The sequence below is a fragment of the Leguminivora glycinivorella genome, chromosome 13, assembly GCF_023078275.1.
Source record: "Leguminivora glycinivorella isolate SPB_JAAS2020 chromosome 13, LegGlyc_1.1, whole genome shotgun sequence".
Lineage (NCBI taxonomy): Eukaryota > Metazoa > Arthropoda > Insecta > Lepidoptera > Tortricidae > Leguminivora > Leguminivora glycinivorella.
In genome coordinates this window covers 11,235,546-11,252,776 of record NC_062983.1, presented here as the reverse complement: position 1 = coordinate 11,252,776, position 17,231 = coordinate 11,235,546, and the positions used below count along the sequence as shown (strand labels likewise).

Genomic DNA, 17,231 nt, shown 5'->3' with positions numbered 1-17,231 from the left:
CATACGGAACGCCCCGTATATATGGTATACGGACGTGGAAGACGGCAGTTTGTGATGGGTGGTAAGATGAGTCTGAAGGTTTTGTGTTTTGGGTTGCTTCTGGGTGCGGTGGCTGCGGAGTACAGTGATGGGTAAGTGTTTAATGAGGTTAGGGTGTTAAATATGTAGGGCATCTAGATCATTGAGAAAAGTGTTTGTGTTTATTTGCTACAAAATTGGTTCAGGAGTTTTAAAGATTTGGGACGTCATTTACACATAATAATGTTGATTGATTGTAATTTTCGTAGTTCTAAATTCTATAAAGAGTCCCTGAGATAATTACTTAATTACCCCAAACTGACTTGTGAGTGTTTGATTTAATAGTTATTTGTTTTACGAGGGGGCAAAGTTGTTGTTTAACCGCACGTGCCAAAATTTATACCCGAGCAAGCGAATGATTCCAATATTGAATCGCGAGCGTAGCGAGTGGTTCAATAAGTGGAATCTTGAGCGTTGCGAGTGTTTCAAGGCACGAAGGTTAAACAAACTTTGCCACCGAGTGAAACACAAAATTTTTCACCACACCAACACGAACAAAATACTAACTGTAAAACATCAAACTAAATCAAATTCAACAATTTATCCAATAATTATGATTCAAAATCATCATTTATAGGTAAATTCTACCAGTCAAATTAAGACATCAAGTTAAAATTTGTATGAAATTACTTTGCACTCTTGTGGATAAAATACAATTTTGCTATCTGTTTTCGAATAGCAAAGTAAGCCTTTAACAGTTGGTGTGGTGATAATAATTATTATTAACATTTTTGAACAGGAAAAGACGTTATAATTTTATAGCGAATGTAGGTAAGATCCAATATTTTGTGTGCTACTCTGCGGCGGCGCCACCATAATGAAATTCAACTAATTATATGTTAAAATGATGTTCGTAAGACGTACAGTATGTACGTATAATTTTATGACTGTACCTATAGCGGGAAACGAAATAATGGGCTTTTATTGTGGCGCCGCTGCAGAGGATGCTCTGCAGCGGCGCCACTCAGTTCTCATAGATAGATATGACATCATCTACTTTTTCTCATGGAAATTGATGTACCAATGCTGTTTATTATGTACGTATTGAAAAAATCACTATAACTTAGTAAATTTATGTACTTTCACTAATTCCGCATTCCGCCTGAACGGTATGAGCTAGTATGTAAGGAGGTGTACCTACGGGTAAGCGAGAGGGAGATATGTTCCTTCCCGCTCGCTCCCGCGCTCGGCGCGTTTCGTTCTAGGTTTCAATAATTATTATTAAATTTATGCCCCTGTTGTACACTTTGCTTTTTACTTCGATTGCGAGGAATTAATTATATTTTTCTCGGCAATTTACACCACGAAATTGTCGTAAAGCGAAAGAACATAATAGGTACATAAGATAACCAATTCCCGCCAACTTTTTTTTCAACATGTGATCAGAGTTTCAGACGCTTGGTTTTTTGCCAAGTCAAAAAATTTTTAAACGATAAGTAATCGAATCCTATTTTATTTAATTTACTTAATTTAATGACAGAAAATACGGAATTCTAATAAATTATAGCAAAAATAAAATAACCTATCAAAGTTTTGTCACCTACACAATTTTATTGCTCAATAAAATTGTGCAATATGTTTTAACTGTTTGTCTCTTGAGACCGATTACCTTAGTCTTAGGCCGGCACGGCAACAGACAGTCTTAAAATTCATAATTTGATAAAGTCATAGTAGGCTTCCCACAGGCAGTCTTAAAAATTCATAATCTTAAAAAAAACTTGTATGCAATCTGACAGTTCAAACTGACACTGACAAGACACTGACAGATCTGTCAGTGTCAATTTGCATACAATTTTTTTTTAAGATTATGAATTTTTAAGACTGTCTGTGGGAAGCCATAATCAGTACAAAAATTAGATCGAGTGCACGGAGTTTCCATACAATTTCGCGACCGTCCACACTAGGGCTTCCAATACCGGGATCCCGCCTTTTTTTGGGCACATTTCAATACCTGTATTTAATTTAGTAATACCGGGATCCCGGTATTTTTAGTAACTACCAAATGAACGTAAATCACTCATCAAAAACGTTAAATTTCTGCATCACGATGGTTACTACACGCGTAAATCTTCTTCTTGCTCTCGTTTTTCGATTTGACACATTCTCTGTTTGGTGTTTTTGCAATATTTGTATGAAAATGATTGTTTTTTCGATGATTAGCTAGATAAAGAATTAAAGATACGTGTCAAAAGCATTCATTGAGGAGGGTCGGCCGCGAACATTTTTTGACACATTTGTCGCACTTGTGAATTCGCACGTAAGTGTGACAGAGGAGCAACACATCAAACGTAGTTGCAACAGGACACAAATCCTCTGTAAACAAATCGCCTTGATGCATCTATATCATAGATATAACTTTTCAAAAAATTGGTTAATGCATACGAACTAACGTATACCGTAGCTACTCTATTTTTACTATGCGTGTGCGTTAGTGTGTTGAACTCTATCTAGCTCAAAACTTTGCCGTACATAACATTCCCTATACTTAGTACCGAAATTGGGAAATCACTCCTTAACTATCAAAATCAAGAAAAATACTTTTCTAATCCGTAAATTAAGTGTTCCTATTCCGCGGATAATCTTTTTGATTTTGATTATCATGGATTTCCGCAAAGTAATGTGTGATTCCATAGATTATTTCTTAATGTGATTTTTGATAATCTATGTCGGACAATTCAGCTTTTTTGGCTAATTGTTCAATGATTTGGCGGATTTATTTTATTAGTGCATTAGCGCCTCTAGCGCCACGAAATACAAAAATACCACTAAATTGTACCACAGATATTGATTACAATGTGTTTCTAAAAAAAAATCATCTCATGTTCTAATTTCAAAAGTCAATGATGAAACTATAATCGAGAAATGCTTCTTAATGCTTGTTATTTAATAAAGTGATATTATAGTTAAACCTACAGAATAAAACTAAAACTACCTATAAAATGTAACACAGCATGAATGAGCCACAGCAGCTTCCTAGTATCACAGCCATACTAAAGAAGAGGCGATTGAGGTGGCTCGGGCATGTGTATCGAATGGAGCGGACTCGTTTGCCACGCTGGGAGATGTTGTAGATGCAAAAAGACCGGTCGGACGGCCAACGCTGCGCTTTAAAGATTGCGTGAAGCGTGACATGGTCACATTTGATATTCCATGCGACCCGTGGCAACGACTGGCCGAAGACCGAACCACGTGGCGCCGTGTTGTCCATGACGTTCAATCCAAGCACGACAATGCCTGGTTCTCCTCCTTGAATGATAAACGCATGAGGCGTCACGAGCAAGCCTCTAAACCCCGCTCATCTGGGGGAGCATACACCTGCCGTGTGTGCGGACGAGGGATCCTCTATCGAATTGGGCTGTACAGCCACAAACGTAAGTGTCGCAAGGATGCCGTTTGAACCATCTGGTTATATATGCAAAGGCTTGTTATTATTAAAATGTAAAAGGTTCTATTCCGCACGAGCTTAAAGAGATCGATTTGGCAGAAAACATGGTTTGCTATAGCCGCGTCTTCTTGTGAAATGTCCGATATGGCGGCGATATCTAACTTACAGAATTACCTGAGTAGAGATCTGGCGCTCTTTCCCGTTTGCTTTTATACTGCGTACTTGGGACTGAGGACTCATAACAAAAATAAAGAGCACAGGGCGTAGCCCTTTGAACTATGTATACTTAAAAACAATAGAAGTTGAACGGACTTGGCCACATAAGTTTGCGAACCGTTTGGGTTGAAATCGAAACTTATGAAGTTGGAAATGTAATCGATTTGACACCTCACTAAGTCGGATTGGCAAGATTCCGCTGTAGTATATAACACGCATGAAAAGTAACGAGATTTTGAATAAAATTTGTTATTTTAAGCAAATTACTTGGTTTTTATATTTTCCCGATTTCAATACCGGGATCCCGGAATTGAAATCGCCAATACCGGAATGAATACCGGTATTGGATAAGGTCCGGTATTTGGAAGCCCTAGTCCACACACACTCTTGTTTTTTAAGATTATGAATTTTAAGACTGTCTGTTGCCGTGCCGGCCTAAGGCTCCCCACAGACAGTCTTAAAAATTCATAATCTTAAAAAAAACTTGTATGCAATCTGACAGTTCAGATCTGTCAGTGTCTTGTCAGTGTCAGTTTGAACTGTCAGATTGCATACAAGTTTTTTTTAAGATTATGAATTTTTAAGACTGTCTGTGGGGAGCCTAAGACTAAGGTAATCGGTCTCAAGAGACAAACAGTTAAAACATATTGCACAATTTTATTGAGCAATAAAATTGTGTAGGTGACAAAACTTTGATAGGTTATTTTATTTTTGCTATAATTTATTAGAATTCCGTATTTTCTGTCATTAAATTAAGTAAATTAAATAAAATAGGATTCGATTACTTATCGTTTAAAAAATTTTTGACTTGGCAAAAAACCAAGCGTCTGAAACTCTGATCACATGTTGAAAAAAAAGTTGGCGGGAATTGGTTATCTTATGTACCTATTATGTTCTTTCGCTTTACGACAATTTCGTGGTGTAAATTGCCGAGAAAAATATAATTAATTCCTCGCAATCGAAGTAAAAAGCAAAGTGTACAACAGGGGCATAAATTTAATAATAATTATTGAAACCTAGAACGAAACGCGCCGAGCGCGGGAGCGAGCGGGAAGGAACATATCTCCCTCTCGCTTACCCGTAGGTACACCTCCTTACATACTAGCTCATACCGTTCAGGCGGAATGCGGAATTAGTGAAAGTACATAAATTTACTAAGTTATAGTGATTTTTTCAATACGTACATAATAAACAGCATTGGTACATCAATTTCCATGAGAAAAAAGTAGATGATGTCATATCTATCTATGAGAACTGAGTGGCGCCGCTGCAGAGCATCCTCTGCAGCGGCGCCACAATAAAAGCCCATTATTTCGTTTCCCGCTATAGGTACAGTCATAAAATTATACGTACATACTGTACGTCTTACGAACATCATTTTAACATATAATTAGTTGAATTTCATTATGGTGGCGCCGCCGCAGAGTAGCACATAATATTTTCTTTAATTTTGATAAATGCTTGTTACTACCTATTTATAAAATATTATGTCTATTGTAAAAAAACGCGAGTTATTACAATCTGTTACAATGTTAAACGGTTACATGACAATTATAATAATGAAATAAACTCGATATTTTTAATCACGGGCCCTTGTATTAACTTAATACTGTTGGCATCTAATGTTCTGATAAAAAAAAACTTAGCCACTAATCCATAATAATTTATCCATGTATAACAGCTTAGATAAATCATTGATGTCACTTTATTGGCCTCATAAGCCAACCATCCTTTTAACTGTTATACTTAACGACACACTTTATCAGCTACCCCAGTTTGAATTTCAGGGGCTTCATGCCGAGCTCCAGTTTTCGCACGGAGGACCAGCTGGCGGAGCCCTCGGCCAGGGTAGAAAAGAGCAGAGAAGAGAGGGAGCAGAATGATCGGGATCGCACGCAGCGCTTCGGGATTTCCACTTATGGCACGACGGGGGCGCAGGTATGGGAGCCACCACTGTACCACTGTAGTAGAAGGCGTCTTTTATAGCCGCTGTACACATATGGCCAACGGTTCCACCAACCCTTTGTGAAACCCCTTGGCCAAGATAAGAGCCGCTGTTTACACATTGGCGAACCAATCACTTGGCATTGGCTCTTCATGAAAGATGGACGTGGAATGGAAAAGTCTAGGAAATTCTAGGTCATAGACGTTGTCAGAAAAATTTGATTAAAAAATAATAACCCCGTAGTAAAATTAAATTATTTGAAATATTAACAATTTTTTGAATATTCTGATAAGAACATTTATCTTTTTTAGGAAATACATTAAACATTTGCAAGGTTATTTTATTTCCTAAAATCTACACTATTATTGGCATAGATAAACTTATTATTTTCGTAAATATTTCACTACTGTCCTCTCTGACGGCTGACGACCAACTGAATGAAGCGCCAACGTGTAAACGCAGTTGGCCATTGGCGCCAAGATCCTTTGATGTGTGGACAAAAAACCGACACCAATCGGTTGGCCGGCAAGCGCAAGCGCCAACTGCCAACTTACGGCCAAGTAGCCCTCTACACGCTTGGCCAAGGGGGTTGGTGGAACCGTTGGCCATATGTGTACAGCGGCCATAAATAAAATCCCATCAATGACCGAAAGGAACTGAATCTTTTTGTGCTCTGAGAATCGGTCTTTGCTCATTTAGTTCAGTATAGGATCGGCGAGCGCGAGCGGTTTCGATCAAGAACGAGTGTGTGACTGCGCCGACCGAGAGCGAGAGCTACTTAGCAGAGCAACACAAAAACATCAAGGTTTCATATTAAACTTCGGTTACTTACTTTCGACCCGGAATGTTACTATCTGTGGACTATTCGTATCATTTTGACACTATTCGGTCCCATTCGTTCTGATCTTTCCGACCGCAGTGGTCGCTGGTCTGGCTCAACTAAATGAGCAAAAGTATGGAATGTAGACAAAAGACCTAAAAGAGCGAACTAGTTCGTGGGAGCGATTGAACGAGATCGGAGCGCTCCGATCAACGAACGAAACGGCACAAAGCCTAGTGCATACTTACTCTAAGAGATCCAAAAAGGTTACCTAATAAATATGTTCCCTAATATGGTAGGTCTCAAACGAAAACGATAGTGAATCGTGTTACGTCAAGGAAATTATCGAAAATCCATGTCTTTTTTTATAATTTTCAGGGCCCGTATGGCGGATCGGCTCCGGGTCTATACGGCCCCGTGAAAATAGACCTGGGTGGCGTGCTGATCGGGTCAATCCTAGGTTTTGGAGCGGTGCTCATCCTGCCTAAGATCATGCACGTGCTTTCGTACGGCTATGGTGGTGGATACGGACGTAGTAAGTAAACCATTATATATTATGAATCTTGGCAATATACTGGTATCTAGACTGCTACAAAGATAATACAGCAGTATTATAATGTAGGTATCATAGAATATGCGAAGGCACGAAATGCGCTCCTGCCATCTGTATTCCCTAACAAAATATAGCCTAGGTTAATAGTTATTTGTTATACAAGGGGGCAAAGTTGTATTTTAACGCCGAGTGTGGAATTGAAAAACGAGCAAGGGAAAGAATCCTGAACTTACGAGTTTTTTAACACACGAGAAGTAAAATACATTTGCACCCGAGTGTAACACAAAACTTTTCCCCTCACTATAGCGAGGAAACTACAACGCAAAAAATGCGTTTATCACTGCTTCCAGTAGTTCCACAGGTGGTATATCATCTTTATTACTGGATTCGTCTACTTTTATCAATTTTAAAGCAGTTAATTTGACTTTATTCAAGGTCAAATTACTTTACCCACTAGTGGATAAAATGCGTTTTTACCCGCTGGTATTAAAGGACAAAACACGTGTTTCCGAGCTAGTGAGGGGAAAAATATATTTAAAGCAAGAGGGAATGGGCTGTTAGATCCTGAATTAGTGAGCTCCGTCTTGAAGTCAATCGACGATCATGTTGAAATCACATGTTTAAAAGGATTCATTTTCTTGCCAGGTGTAGACTCAGGGTCATCCCAGATATCAGACATGCTGAATCGACTGGACGAGAGTCTAGCGCGGTACAATATCGACTCGGGCGCGTGTACGCAACGGCTGGCGTGCTCGTATGTTCAGCTGGCCAATGAGAACATGCAGGCCGGGAATGCTACGGAGTTTGACGCGCTGCTGGCTAATTTGTCCAGGTACCTTATTTTTAAATTAAAGGAAAAATATGTAATAACGCTCGCAGATGTTTCTGCATGATAAAAAACAAATCCAGGTACCTTTTTAAATCAATAGGGATCCGTGGAAGTCAGATATAAGTACCTACTATCTTAGATGGATTCCCCATGATTAAAAAAAAACTCTTGAGAAGGCTTGACCGATTACCGCGAAAACCGAAATTTTGTTGTTTGCCTCTCAAGTGTGTCATGTCGTCATGTCAGTTAGATCGGAATTTCAGGTATCGCAATAGGTATAATCTTATGTGATCTTTGTTAGCCATTGGGAGGTAATTTACACGTGTAGGTAAATGGGCTGGTGATGTCATGTAAGAGCTCCTCATTTCTCATAAGTTGTGTCTCACCTCTAAAAAAGATTTATTAAAGTAAATCGGCTCCAAAAATGATTTGTTGAAAAATCATCTGCCCTGTTTATTATTTTCATGAGAAAGCTTCGTCCTTGATCCTTGGAATTCGTTGCCATTTCTTGACCAGTTTATTAAATTTTACCTATTCATCTCCAGCAACTCGCTAGTCCGTCGTATGCTGGACGGCACGGCAATATTCGAAGCGGTGAGCGCGGGCCGCACGCACGGCGACTGCCAGCAACTCTATCCAAAGTGCAAGTTGGACAAGAAGACCGTCGTCAAGGTGCTGACGCAGCTGGTGCCCTCGTAAAATAGATAAGGATTATTGTAGAATAAATTAGTCTTAGTTGTTTATTTGTGTTTTATTTCTATTGTTCGCCTAGTAGGTACCTAAACACAGAACATATCTTTACTTAATAAATTATAGATGGCAAAGCAAATCTTGCCACTCAAAAAGCGAGATTTCAATTTTCTATGAGACGATAAACATTCGCCCCTGCACTATTCAAGTTTGACGCCATTTTGCCGCCATTTTGTGTTCTGTATATGTATCAAGCAAGTACCAAGGGTATCTCACAGAATGCTCAATGTGAGCTTTTTGATTGCCTCTGAATATTTATCGTCCCATAAAAAAAAATATTTTGCATCATTTTCTCAACTCGTAGCGTAGCGATACTGTAAGTATCGCGCCTTTTTCAATGACAAAGTGGGTGTTTTTGAGTATAATTGTATAAAAATAAGTAATAAGTATTTTATTGAAATATATTGTGAACGTACTTTTTTGTATTTGCTCTAATTATGAACGCAGCTATAAAAGTGACAGCCACTTGTTGTGGTGGCAACATTGTAAAAAATAAGGATGTATGTGGAAATCGTTACAACTATCGATAACTATTCATTTATTCTACGTATTACATGACAAAGTATTTATTATATTTAAACATAATATTTGTTTGAGCATCAACAATTAAAGAATGTAAATTACATGACAAGTTAACATACTCAATCCTGTATTTAAACATCTTCTTTTAGTAACGTCACGTGATTAAAGTGTGCGTAAATGGTCGATAAACTTATACTTTTCACGTCTCTAAATCATGTAACCTTCTTTCGTTCATTCATAAATAAAAAATCATTCATTCAAGTATATTCACTTTTTCTTGAAGTGCGGAAAGCATGTAAATGTATGTGAGAAAATCGCATTTTTTTTTCTTATGATTAAGCGCTAAGTCACTCAAGCTTTAATTTTATTCGTATAACGTGAAAACAATGGCAAGTAACGAGGAACTTACCGGGCCCTTGTCCAAGGAGGATATTGAGGCGGCGGATAGATGGAAAAACGAAGCAAATGAATACTTTAAAAGTAAGTAATAAGCAAATAACCGATTAAAAAACCATGTTACATATTTCTTCTTCCGAATTTATGACATTCGATTATTGATCGTGACAAGAATAGAATAAAAATTGATTGTCATAACCTTAAATTTTCAGAGCAGAATTACAATACCGCAATTGATTTGTACTCAAAGGCGATAGAGAAAAATCCTAACAATGCCGTGTACTATGCGAATAGAAGTATATCTAACTTGCGGTTGGAGAATTTTGGGTATGCCCTCACGGATGCATCGCGGGCGATCGAGCTGGATAGGTCTTACACGAAGGCTTACTACCGGAGGGCCGCGGCACATATGTCTCTCGGGAAGTACAAATTAGCACTTAAGGATTTTGAATATGTGAGTATAGCCTTCAGTTTATGTCAACAAACAGCAGATCTTAGTAGTCAATACTGTCAGCCGTTAATAAATTAACCATAAGACAGCATCCTCATAAAAAGCTTAGTACAAAAAATAGGTGAACAATGTACATTGAAAACATTTCATACACACATGCTAGATGCGGATGTCATAGACTCTCTACTGAGACATGTTACTCAGTCAACACTCTGTAGTCCTTTTGCATTAGTATAGGTACCTAATTATAATGACAATTTTAATTTCTACTTATTGTGACAATCTACTTATTATTCATTTCAAATACCATTATCAAAGATTTTAATCATACATGTAATTGCCTGCCCCACTTTAGATTATGTATTCGAGAATATACCCAAACTTACTAAAATATGCTATCTACCAGTCTTAAATACATGACAACTATAGTAATTATGTACTTAGTACAAAATGTGTAGTAATCAAATGTCTGACATCAGTAATAAATCTAAGCAATCTTCTGCCTGTCTGTCTGTCATAAGATGAAGCAATTTACATGTTCTATTTAATAGTATAAGAAAAGTTTAATACAACATTTCAATATTGCTCTTTATTCCTGTGTGTATTAAAATAGTAAAAATTATTTGAATAAGTAGGTACAGTCAGCAATAGTATCAGATGAAATCTTGCACCAAAAAAGTGTCCGATATTCTTAATATTTTTTTAAATATGGATAAATATGTACAGTTTGTGGTTAGAAAATTTCAAAGTCTTACCCCCTTATTCATAAACATTTACTAAAGTTATCAAGCCGATAAAGTTTCTTTGTCCCTTTCCAACGTATTGGTGTGATAGAAAGGGACAAACAAACTTTATCAGCTTGATAACTTTAGTGAATGTTTATGAATAAGGGGGAAATTATTTTTGCTACATGTGGACACACATCTCTTTTTGTTCAGCGGTTACAGAATGATAGTTATTTTTAGAGTGTTATTTCATCCGCTGCTTTTGATGCTGCCTGCACATCTTCATTTTCATGACATTAAATTTTAGTATAATAATTTTTTGTTTATTCAAACATGGCTTTTATTTTTGCAGGTAACCAAAGTTAGGCCAAATGACCAGGATGCGAAAATGAAATTCAATGAATGTAACAAAATTGTGAAAAAAATTGCATTTGAAAAGGCCATCTCTGTAGACAAGAAGGAAGTCAACATTGCTGACTCCATCAACCTAGATGCCATGAGTAAGTTTACTAGTTTTAAATGTTTATGATTCATCAAGGGAATAATCTGGATAGAGTCTGGCTGAAGACTTTCACAACATTCGCACATTATTTTGGAGAGATCAAAATTATGTTCTCTAAATGTTGACAATCATTTTTGAGGTTTTAAATACAGACTCTTAAAAGCATCAGAGAAAGGAACACTTTATGCTAGATTGATCAAAATGTGCCTTGCCCAAGGCAATGCAATGCCGCTGAGGCACTGATGGAGCTCATGCACGCAGAAATTTCGTTGTGCATGTGCTTACTTGAGCCACAAAGCACATTCTGTATATTAAGTACATACATATACTCTATTTATGTATAATATTGTCTTCGGTTACCGCGATAGTTACTCATGAAATAAAACTATGGAAACGGACTATATCAACTATATCACGTATAATGAATTTACAATTCATCCTGACGTTTTGAACAATTTACAGCATTTGTGGTCAAAGGGTGACCAACGGGTGAGTTAAGTGTTTGAAACGTCGGGATAAACTGTAAATTCAGTATAAGTGATATAATCCAATTCCATAGTTTTATTTCAATTTATGTACCTATAGTTTATTAGTCATCAATTTTTAGCCATTGAAGATGAATATGAAGGCCCTGCCCTGGAAAATGGCAAGGTGACACTGAAATTTGTCACTGAACTAATGGAACATTATAAGCAGCAGAAAAAACTTCACAAGAAATATGCTTATAAGGTAATAATCTCTTTATTTTTTATATCCAGATAGTAATTATATTAATCAGACTTGGCAGACTGCTAATTTATCACATTTGTCTGAAAAATTGTAAGAAATTTGTAAAAATTTATAAACATGGTTTATTTCAGATTCTAATTGACGTCAAGAACTATCTACAGAAACAACCATCCCTCGTAGACATCAAAGTTGGAGATGATAAGAAGTTCACAGTCTGCGGAGACATTCACGGACAGTACTATGATCTAATGAATATTTTCGCTCTAAACGGGCTGCCGTCTGAAACAAATCCCTACCTGTTCAATGGAGACTTTGTGGATCGGGGGTCCTTCAGTGTGGAGTGTATCTTCACACTGTTTAGCTTCAAGCTGTTGTTCCCTGACCACTTTTACATGTCTAGAGGTAAGAATATTATTCACTATGAACTCACACAAACACACATACACACGATACGACGTGGGTGTCATGATGGAGCGTCGTGCAATGTTGCATCAACATGTTGGCTTCAGTCCCTTAGCATTGCATAGTGCCCAGTGCCCTAACCCTTTGAACACCAGCCTAATTAACCCTTTGAACGCCAAGAACCACTAAAGTGGTTGTGTGCCGTCGTGCCCACCACGCCAATAACCACTAAAGTGGCTATGGCGGGCGCTATCAAAGCAATTGTCCTGCTGACAGATAAGGTTTATATTTGTTGTTGACTAGTAGAGGTATTGGCGTGTAGGCCACTCTTTGACGCGAGAGGTAAAGCGTTCAAAAGGTCAACTAAACTTAGTGTTTAGACCACCAATATTTTTATTTAGAAATAAAAAAATCTAAATATTTTACATATTTGGCAAATTTAAATCCTGAGCATTGCAATTCCTAACGCGAAGCCACTGAGTGTAACTACACTATTTTAAAATCAACAGTCATGTTTCTTGAGATCATTCTTCTGAGAGTCTGAAAGTTTAGGTGCCCAATAGAGCTACTCTAACATCGCAACCGCTATTATGGAAAATGTTAAAGTACTCTTTATTTGTTCAGGAAACCACGAGACCTTGGACATGAACCGCATGTACGGTTTCCGCGGCGAAGTCACCTCCAAGTACACCTCCCAGATGGCTGACCTCTTCACCGAGGTGTACAACTGGTTGCCGCTAGCACACTGCATCAACAGCAGGGTTCTGGTGATGCACGGAGGACTCTTCTCGAAGGATGATATCACGCTGGATGATATCAGAAGGGTGGACAGAAATAAGCAGCCACCGGAAGATGGTAAGAATAGTTTACTGAACAAAATTTTAACACACCTCTCAGTTAGCAGACTTCTTTAACGGAGTGTACAATTGGTTACCACTAGCACACTGCATTAATAGCCGGGTGCTGGTGATGCACGGAGGACTATTCACCAAGGATGATATAAAGTTATAATGTTGACAGCCAATGGAAGATGGTACAATTTGCACCGTTTGCAATTTGGTACAGTTGCAATACAATAATTTGCTGAATAACATACAAGTACACCTCTCAGGACCTCTTACGACTTTGTTTGCCACTAGCACACTACATCAACGACCGGGCGCTGTTCTCAAAAGGATGATATTATTATTTACAGGGTCCAAAGGATTTTTATTTTAAACAATCTGAATAAAATATGTGAACCAGAATGATATCTCAAAGGCTTCTTTACTGATTATTGTTCTTATCAAATTGTTCTCTGTGAGAATAATCAGTTAACCGTGAGGCCTTGTTGACAATTTATGCACATTTAAAATACCGCTATGTCAGTTTGAAATATTATTCTATTCCCAGGCATAATGTGCGAGCTCCTCTGGTCGGACCCTCAGCCGATGCTCGGCCGCTCGCCCTCCAAGCGCGGCGTAGGCTGCCAGTTCGGACCTGACGTTACTGCCAACTTCCTGCAACGAAACGGACTGCAGTACATCATCCGTAGCCACGAGGTTAAGAATGAGGGCTACGAGCTGGCGCATGATGGGAAGTGCATCACTGTCTTCTCTGCGCCTAATTACTGGTATGTTTCAATTTTTAATTAAAAATAGTCTGCGACACAATGGCGATCTGTTCGGGGCACATTGGCGGCACTATAGCGACATTGTAAGGAAGCTGGGCCAAAGGTGACTGTCAACTTCCTCCAACGGAATGGACTGCAGTACATCATTCGTAGCCCCGAGGTTAAAGAATGAGGGCTACGAGCTGGCGCATGATGGGAAGTGCATCACTGTCTTCTCTGCGCCTAATTACTGGTATGTTTCAATTTTTAATTAAAAATACTCTGCGACACAATGGCGATCTGTTCGGGGCACATCGGCGGCACTATAGCGACATTGTAAGGAAGCTAGGCCCAAGGTGACTGTCAACTTCCTCCAACGGAATGGACTGTAGTACATCGTCCGTAGCCCCGAGGTTAAGAATGAGGGCTATGAGCTAAAACTGCTGGTATGTTTCATTTTTTACTTAAAAATACTCAGCGGCATAATAACGACATGTTGGCGACATAGTATTTTAGTTATAGTTTTTTATTTATATGTTTTGCAATACCCTAACAGGGTCTCATGTTGTGTTGTGCCTTGCCTTTTATATCTGCCACCTGTTAAATCTTGTACCAACATGGAAGCAATAAAGAATTGAATTGAATAGTGGCTAGCGACATAGTAACTTAGTTTGGATTTGATGTTACCAACATCCTTGTACAGTCACCGGCATAAGTAGGTGATGATTTCTGTACCTTGTCGCTTTAACGTCGTGTATGAAATGTCATACGAAATTGTCAAACGATTAAAAACGACAAGGTACAGAAATCATCACTTATTTATGCCGGTGACTGTACTACATAGGTATTGCTATGTTTTGGGCAAAGAGTATATATAGACAAATTGCTCAGCGACATAACGGCCACACTATAGCGACATGACTTGATGTTACTGCCAACTTTCTGCAACGGAATGGAATGGACTGCCGTAGATCATCAGTAGCCGCGCCATTGTTTGCCATTGGTCATTAACTGGATTTTTGTCCTGTTGATTTCGAGTCTGACTTAGACTTCTTGCTATGCTATGATTATGATTCATAATCATAATATACCTAAGAGCTTGTATGGAATGGAAGTTATACATATAATATATTTCTTTCCAGTGATACAATGGGTAACCTAGGTGCTTTCATCACAATGAATGGCAAAGACCTGAAGCCGAACTTCACCACCTATGAGGCTGTGGTGAGTAACATTCAATACAATTTTCACAATTCACATAACTAAAGCAATGTCTTCCAGTCTGCCGAACAAAAAAAAAACAAATGTTAAAAGGTTATGAGACTTATGAGCAGGGTCACTGACTAGTAGCTTTGCTGATGGTCCTGGGCTCGAATCCCGTTAACGGCATTTGTGTGATGAACATGGATTGTTCCAGAGTGGGTGTTTTCTATGTCACTCACAACTGAAACCTTGAACATACTGTAGGTCTAAAAGTTGTGTTAATATGTATTTATTATTTTATTTACATGGTGAAATAAAAAGGACATTCTATACTCTGTCAAACAAGTCTGTCAGTAAATAAGAACAAAGAAAACTATATGCATCCTTTTCTTTTTAGAGAAAAGGATACCTATAGTTTTCTTTGTTCTATTTACTGACAACTTGTTTTATAATGTACATAGTGACTTTTGAGGTTATACTGTACAACTTTTATTATGAAATGCTGAAATCGCATTTCGCCTGTCATGATGCCACTCATTTCTAGGGAACAGCCAAATTTTTTTTTATTGATCCCATAATAAAAGTTGTTCATTATGACCTTAAAAGTTACTATGCAAAATTTGAATGGTCCTTTTTATATCACCGTATACCTATATTAACAGTGTTTCTAACAAGAGCTTATTTTCAGCCTCACCCCGACGTCAAACCCATGGCATACGCCAACTCGTTCCTGAGCATGCTCTGTCAATGATCGGACTACGCCGGACAGCCTACACACCGCCAACGCTGACTACGATATACACACAGTAACATCTTTCCATATGTTCATGAAATTTATATAGAGACAAAATTTTTAAAATCATTAGTCAGGTCCACACAGAGGAAGCATATCGCGAGGCAATTTTCTCGCGCGGCAAACGTGCTGTAGTATAGATTTGCCTCGCACGAGGCAGTGCGTGCTTTGCTCGGCCAAGCAACCTGCCTCTACCGTGGTATGCCAACACTGAACGTAGGCTGCGCGATCACATTGCCACGCGACGTGCCTCTCTCTGTGTAGACTGCTGCATGAGAAAGCCTTGTCACATCGCAGCGTGTAAGGGTAAGCGTTCACATTTCTATGTCGTAAGCATCGCGTGTCGTCTACTGATATTGCGACACGTACGGTACGCTAATTTGTGACTTTCGATTTTGAATGCGATGCGGGTTTGTGGACGCTTATCTTAAACATACGTGGTTAGAATTTTGTAATAAAAAAGGTTGACATGCCGATGATTTTTCAAACGTTTGCTGTAATTTAAAAGCATTTATGTCAAACATGGATTACTATACTACGATATAATATTTCTTGTATGTTTTTATGACAAAAAAAGGACGCAACTATAAAACAATTCGACCCTAACTCTGCTGTTGAACACGGTCAAGTTTAGGTAACTTGGATAATTCTTTACAAGCCTCAATTATGTTTTATCACTTTCTTACATCAAATACACAAGTCAAAGTGACACTAAGGCAAACGATAATTCGCTAATGGAGGTTGAAAGCATTTATGATTAACCCTTAAATGCATGAATTTTTCTTTTAACGAGATATTAATATATGTGATAGACAATGGTTTTCACTCTGGGAAAAATAATAAAATAGTATTTTATACAATCGTGATATAATACAAAGAAAAGCATAATTATATCACTATTGTATACCTACAATACTTTTTCTACGAGTCATCATCTTCATAATCATTCATATCATATCATCATTCATGCAAGTTAAAATTAATGTTAATAGAGTCGTTCACCGTTGTATCAACATCGAATTACCTAGCAACCAATTGTTTGTAATAACCGTCTCTGATTGGCCGATAACGCGACAGATAAAAAAATGTGTTTCAGATTCAGGAAAATTTGCCAGGTATCGCAAGTTAGTATAGAAATTGTATGAAGTTCTATTTTTGAAATTATTACAGTTAACTAAAGTCAACTATAATGAGCTTATTATAATTGAGTCGGAACTGCCATAGAGTATCCAACACTGAAAAGTTAGCACTTATGGTTTAGTTTGTGGTGTCCTAATTGACAGATTACAGTCGACAAGTAGAAAAAAAAATATTTAATACCGATTTTAATACTACTAAATC

The 17,231-nt window shown here is 38.0% G+C and overlaps 3 protein-coding genes across 4 annotated transcripts in view; 2 read left to right on the top strand and 1 right to left on the bottom strand.

Annotated features, from left to right (window-relative positions):
- LOC125232559 overlaps positions 1–9,607 on the bottom strand; it is a 30,064-nt gene extending 20,457 nt beyond the window's left edge. The window contains exons 1-2 of the mRNA XM_048138276.1: positions 9,508–9,607; positions 8,358–8,510 (exon numbers count right to left, since the gene is read on the bottom strand). The gene's annotated coding sequence lies outside the window, so the exon portion shown is untranslated. The remainder of the gene's footprint in view (positions 1–8,357; positions 8,511–9,507) is intronic.
- On the top strand, positions 22–8,567 carry LOC125232558. Of its 2 annotated transcripts, none has more exons than XM_048138271.1 (5): positions 22–131; positions 5,467–5,617; positions 6,823–6,979; positions 7,643–7,829; positions 8,372–8,567. In XM_048138271.1, exons 1-5 carry the CDS (start codon positions 22–24, stop codon positions 8,523–8,525), a joined length of 759 nt encoding a protein of 252 aa, XP_047994228.1. In that variant the 3' UTR covers positions 8,526–8,567. The 2 variants fall into 2 exon arrangements, with proteins under 2 accessions (XP_047994228.1, XP_047994226.1); XM_048138269.1 differs by having other exon boundaries at positions 5,455–5,617.
- On the top strand, positions 9,254–16,449 carry LOC125232557 (serine/threonine-protein phosphatase 5). Its single transcript, XM_048138268.1, has 9 exons — positions 9,254–9,578; positions 9,707–9,948; positions 11,023–11,170; positions 11,780–11,901; positions 12,033–12,303; positions 12,928–13,158; positions 13,696–13,915; positions 15,037–15,118; positions 15,786–16,449. Exons 1-9 carry the CDS (start codon positions 9,485–9,487, stop codon positions 15,846–15,848), a joined length of 1,473 nt encoding a protein of 490 aa, XP_047994225.1. The 5' UTR covers positions 9,254–9,484; the 3' UTR covers positions 15,849–16,449.
- The last annotated feature ends 782 nt before the right edge of the window (positions 16,450–17,231 follow it).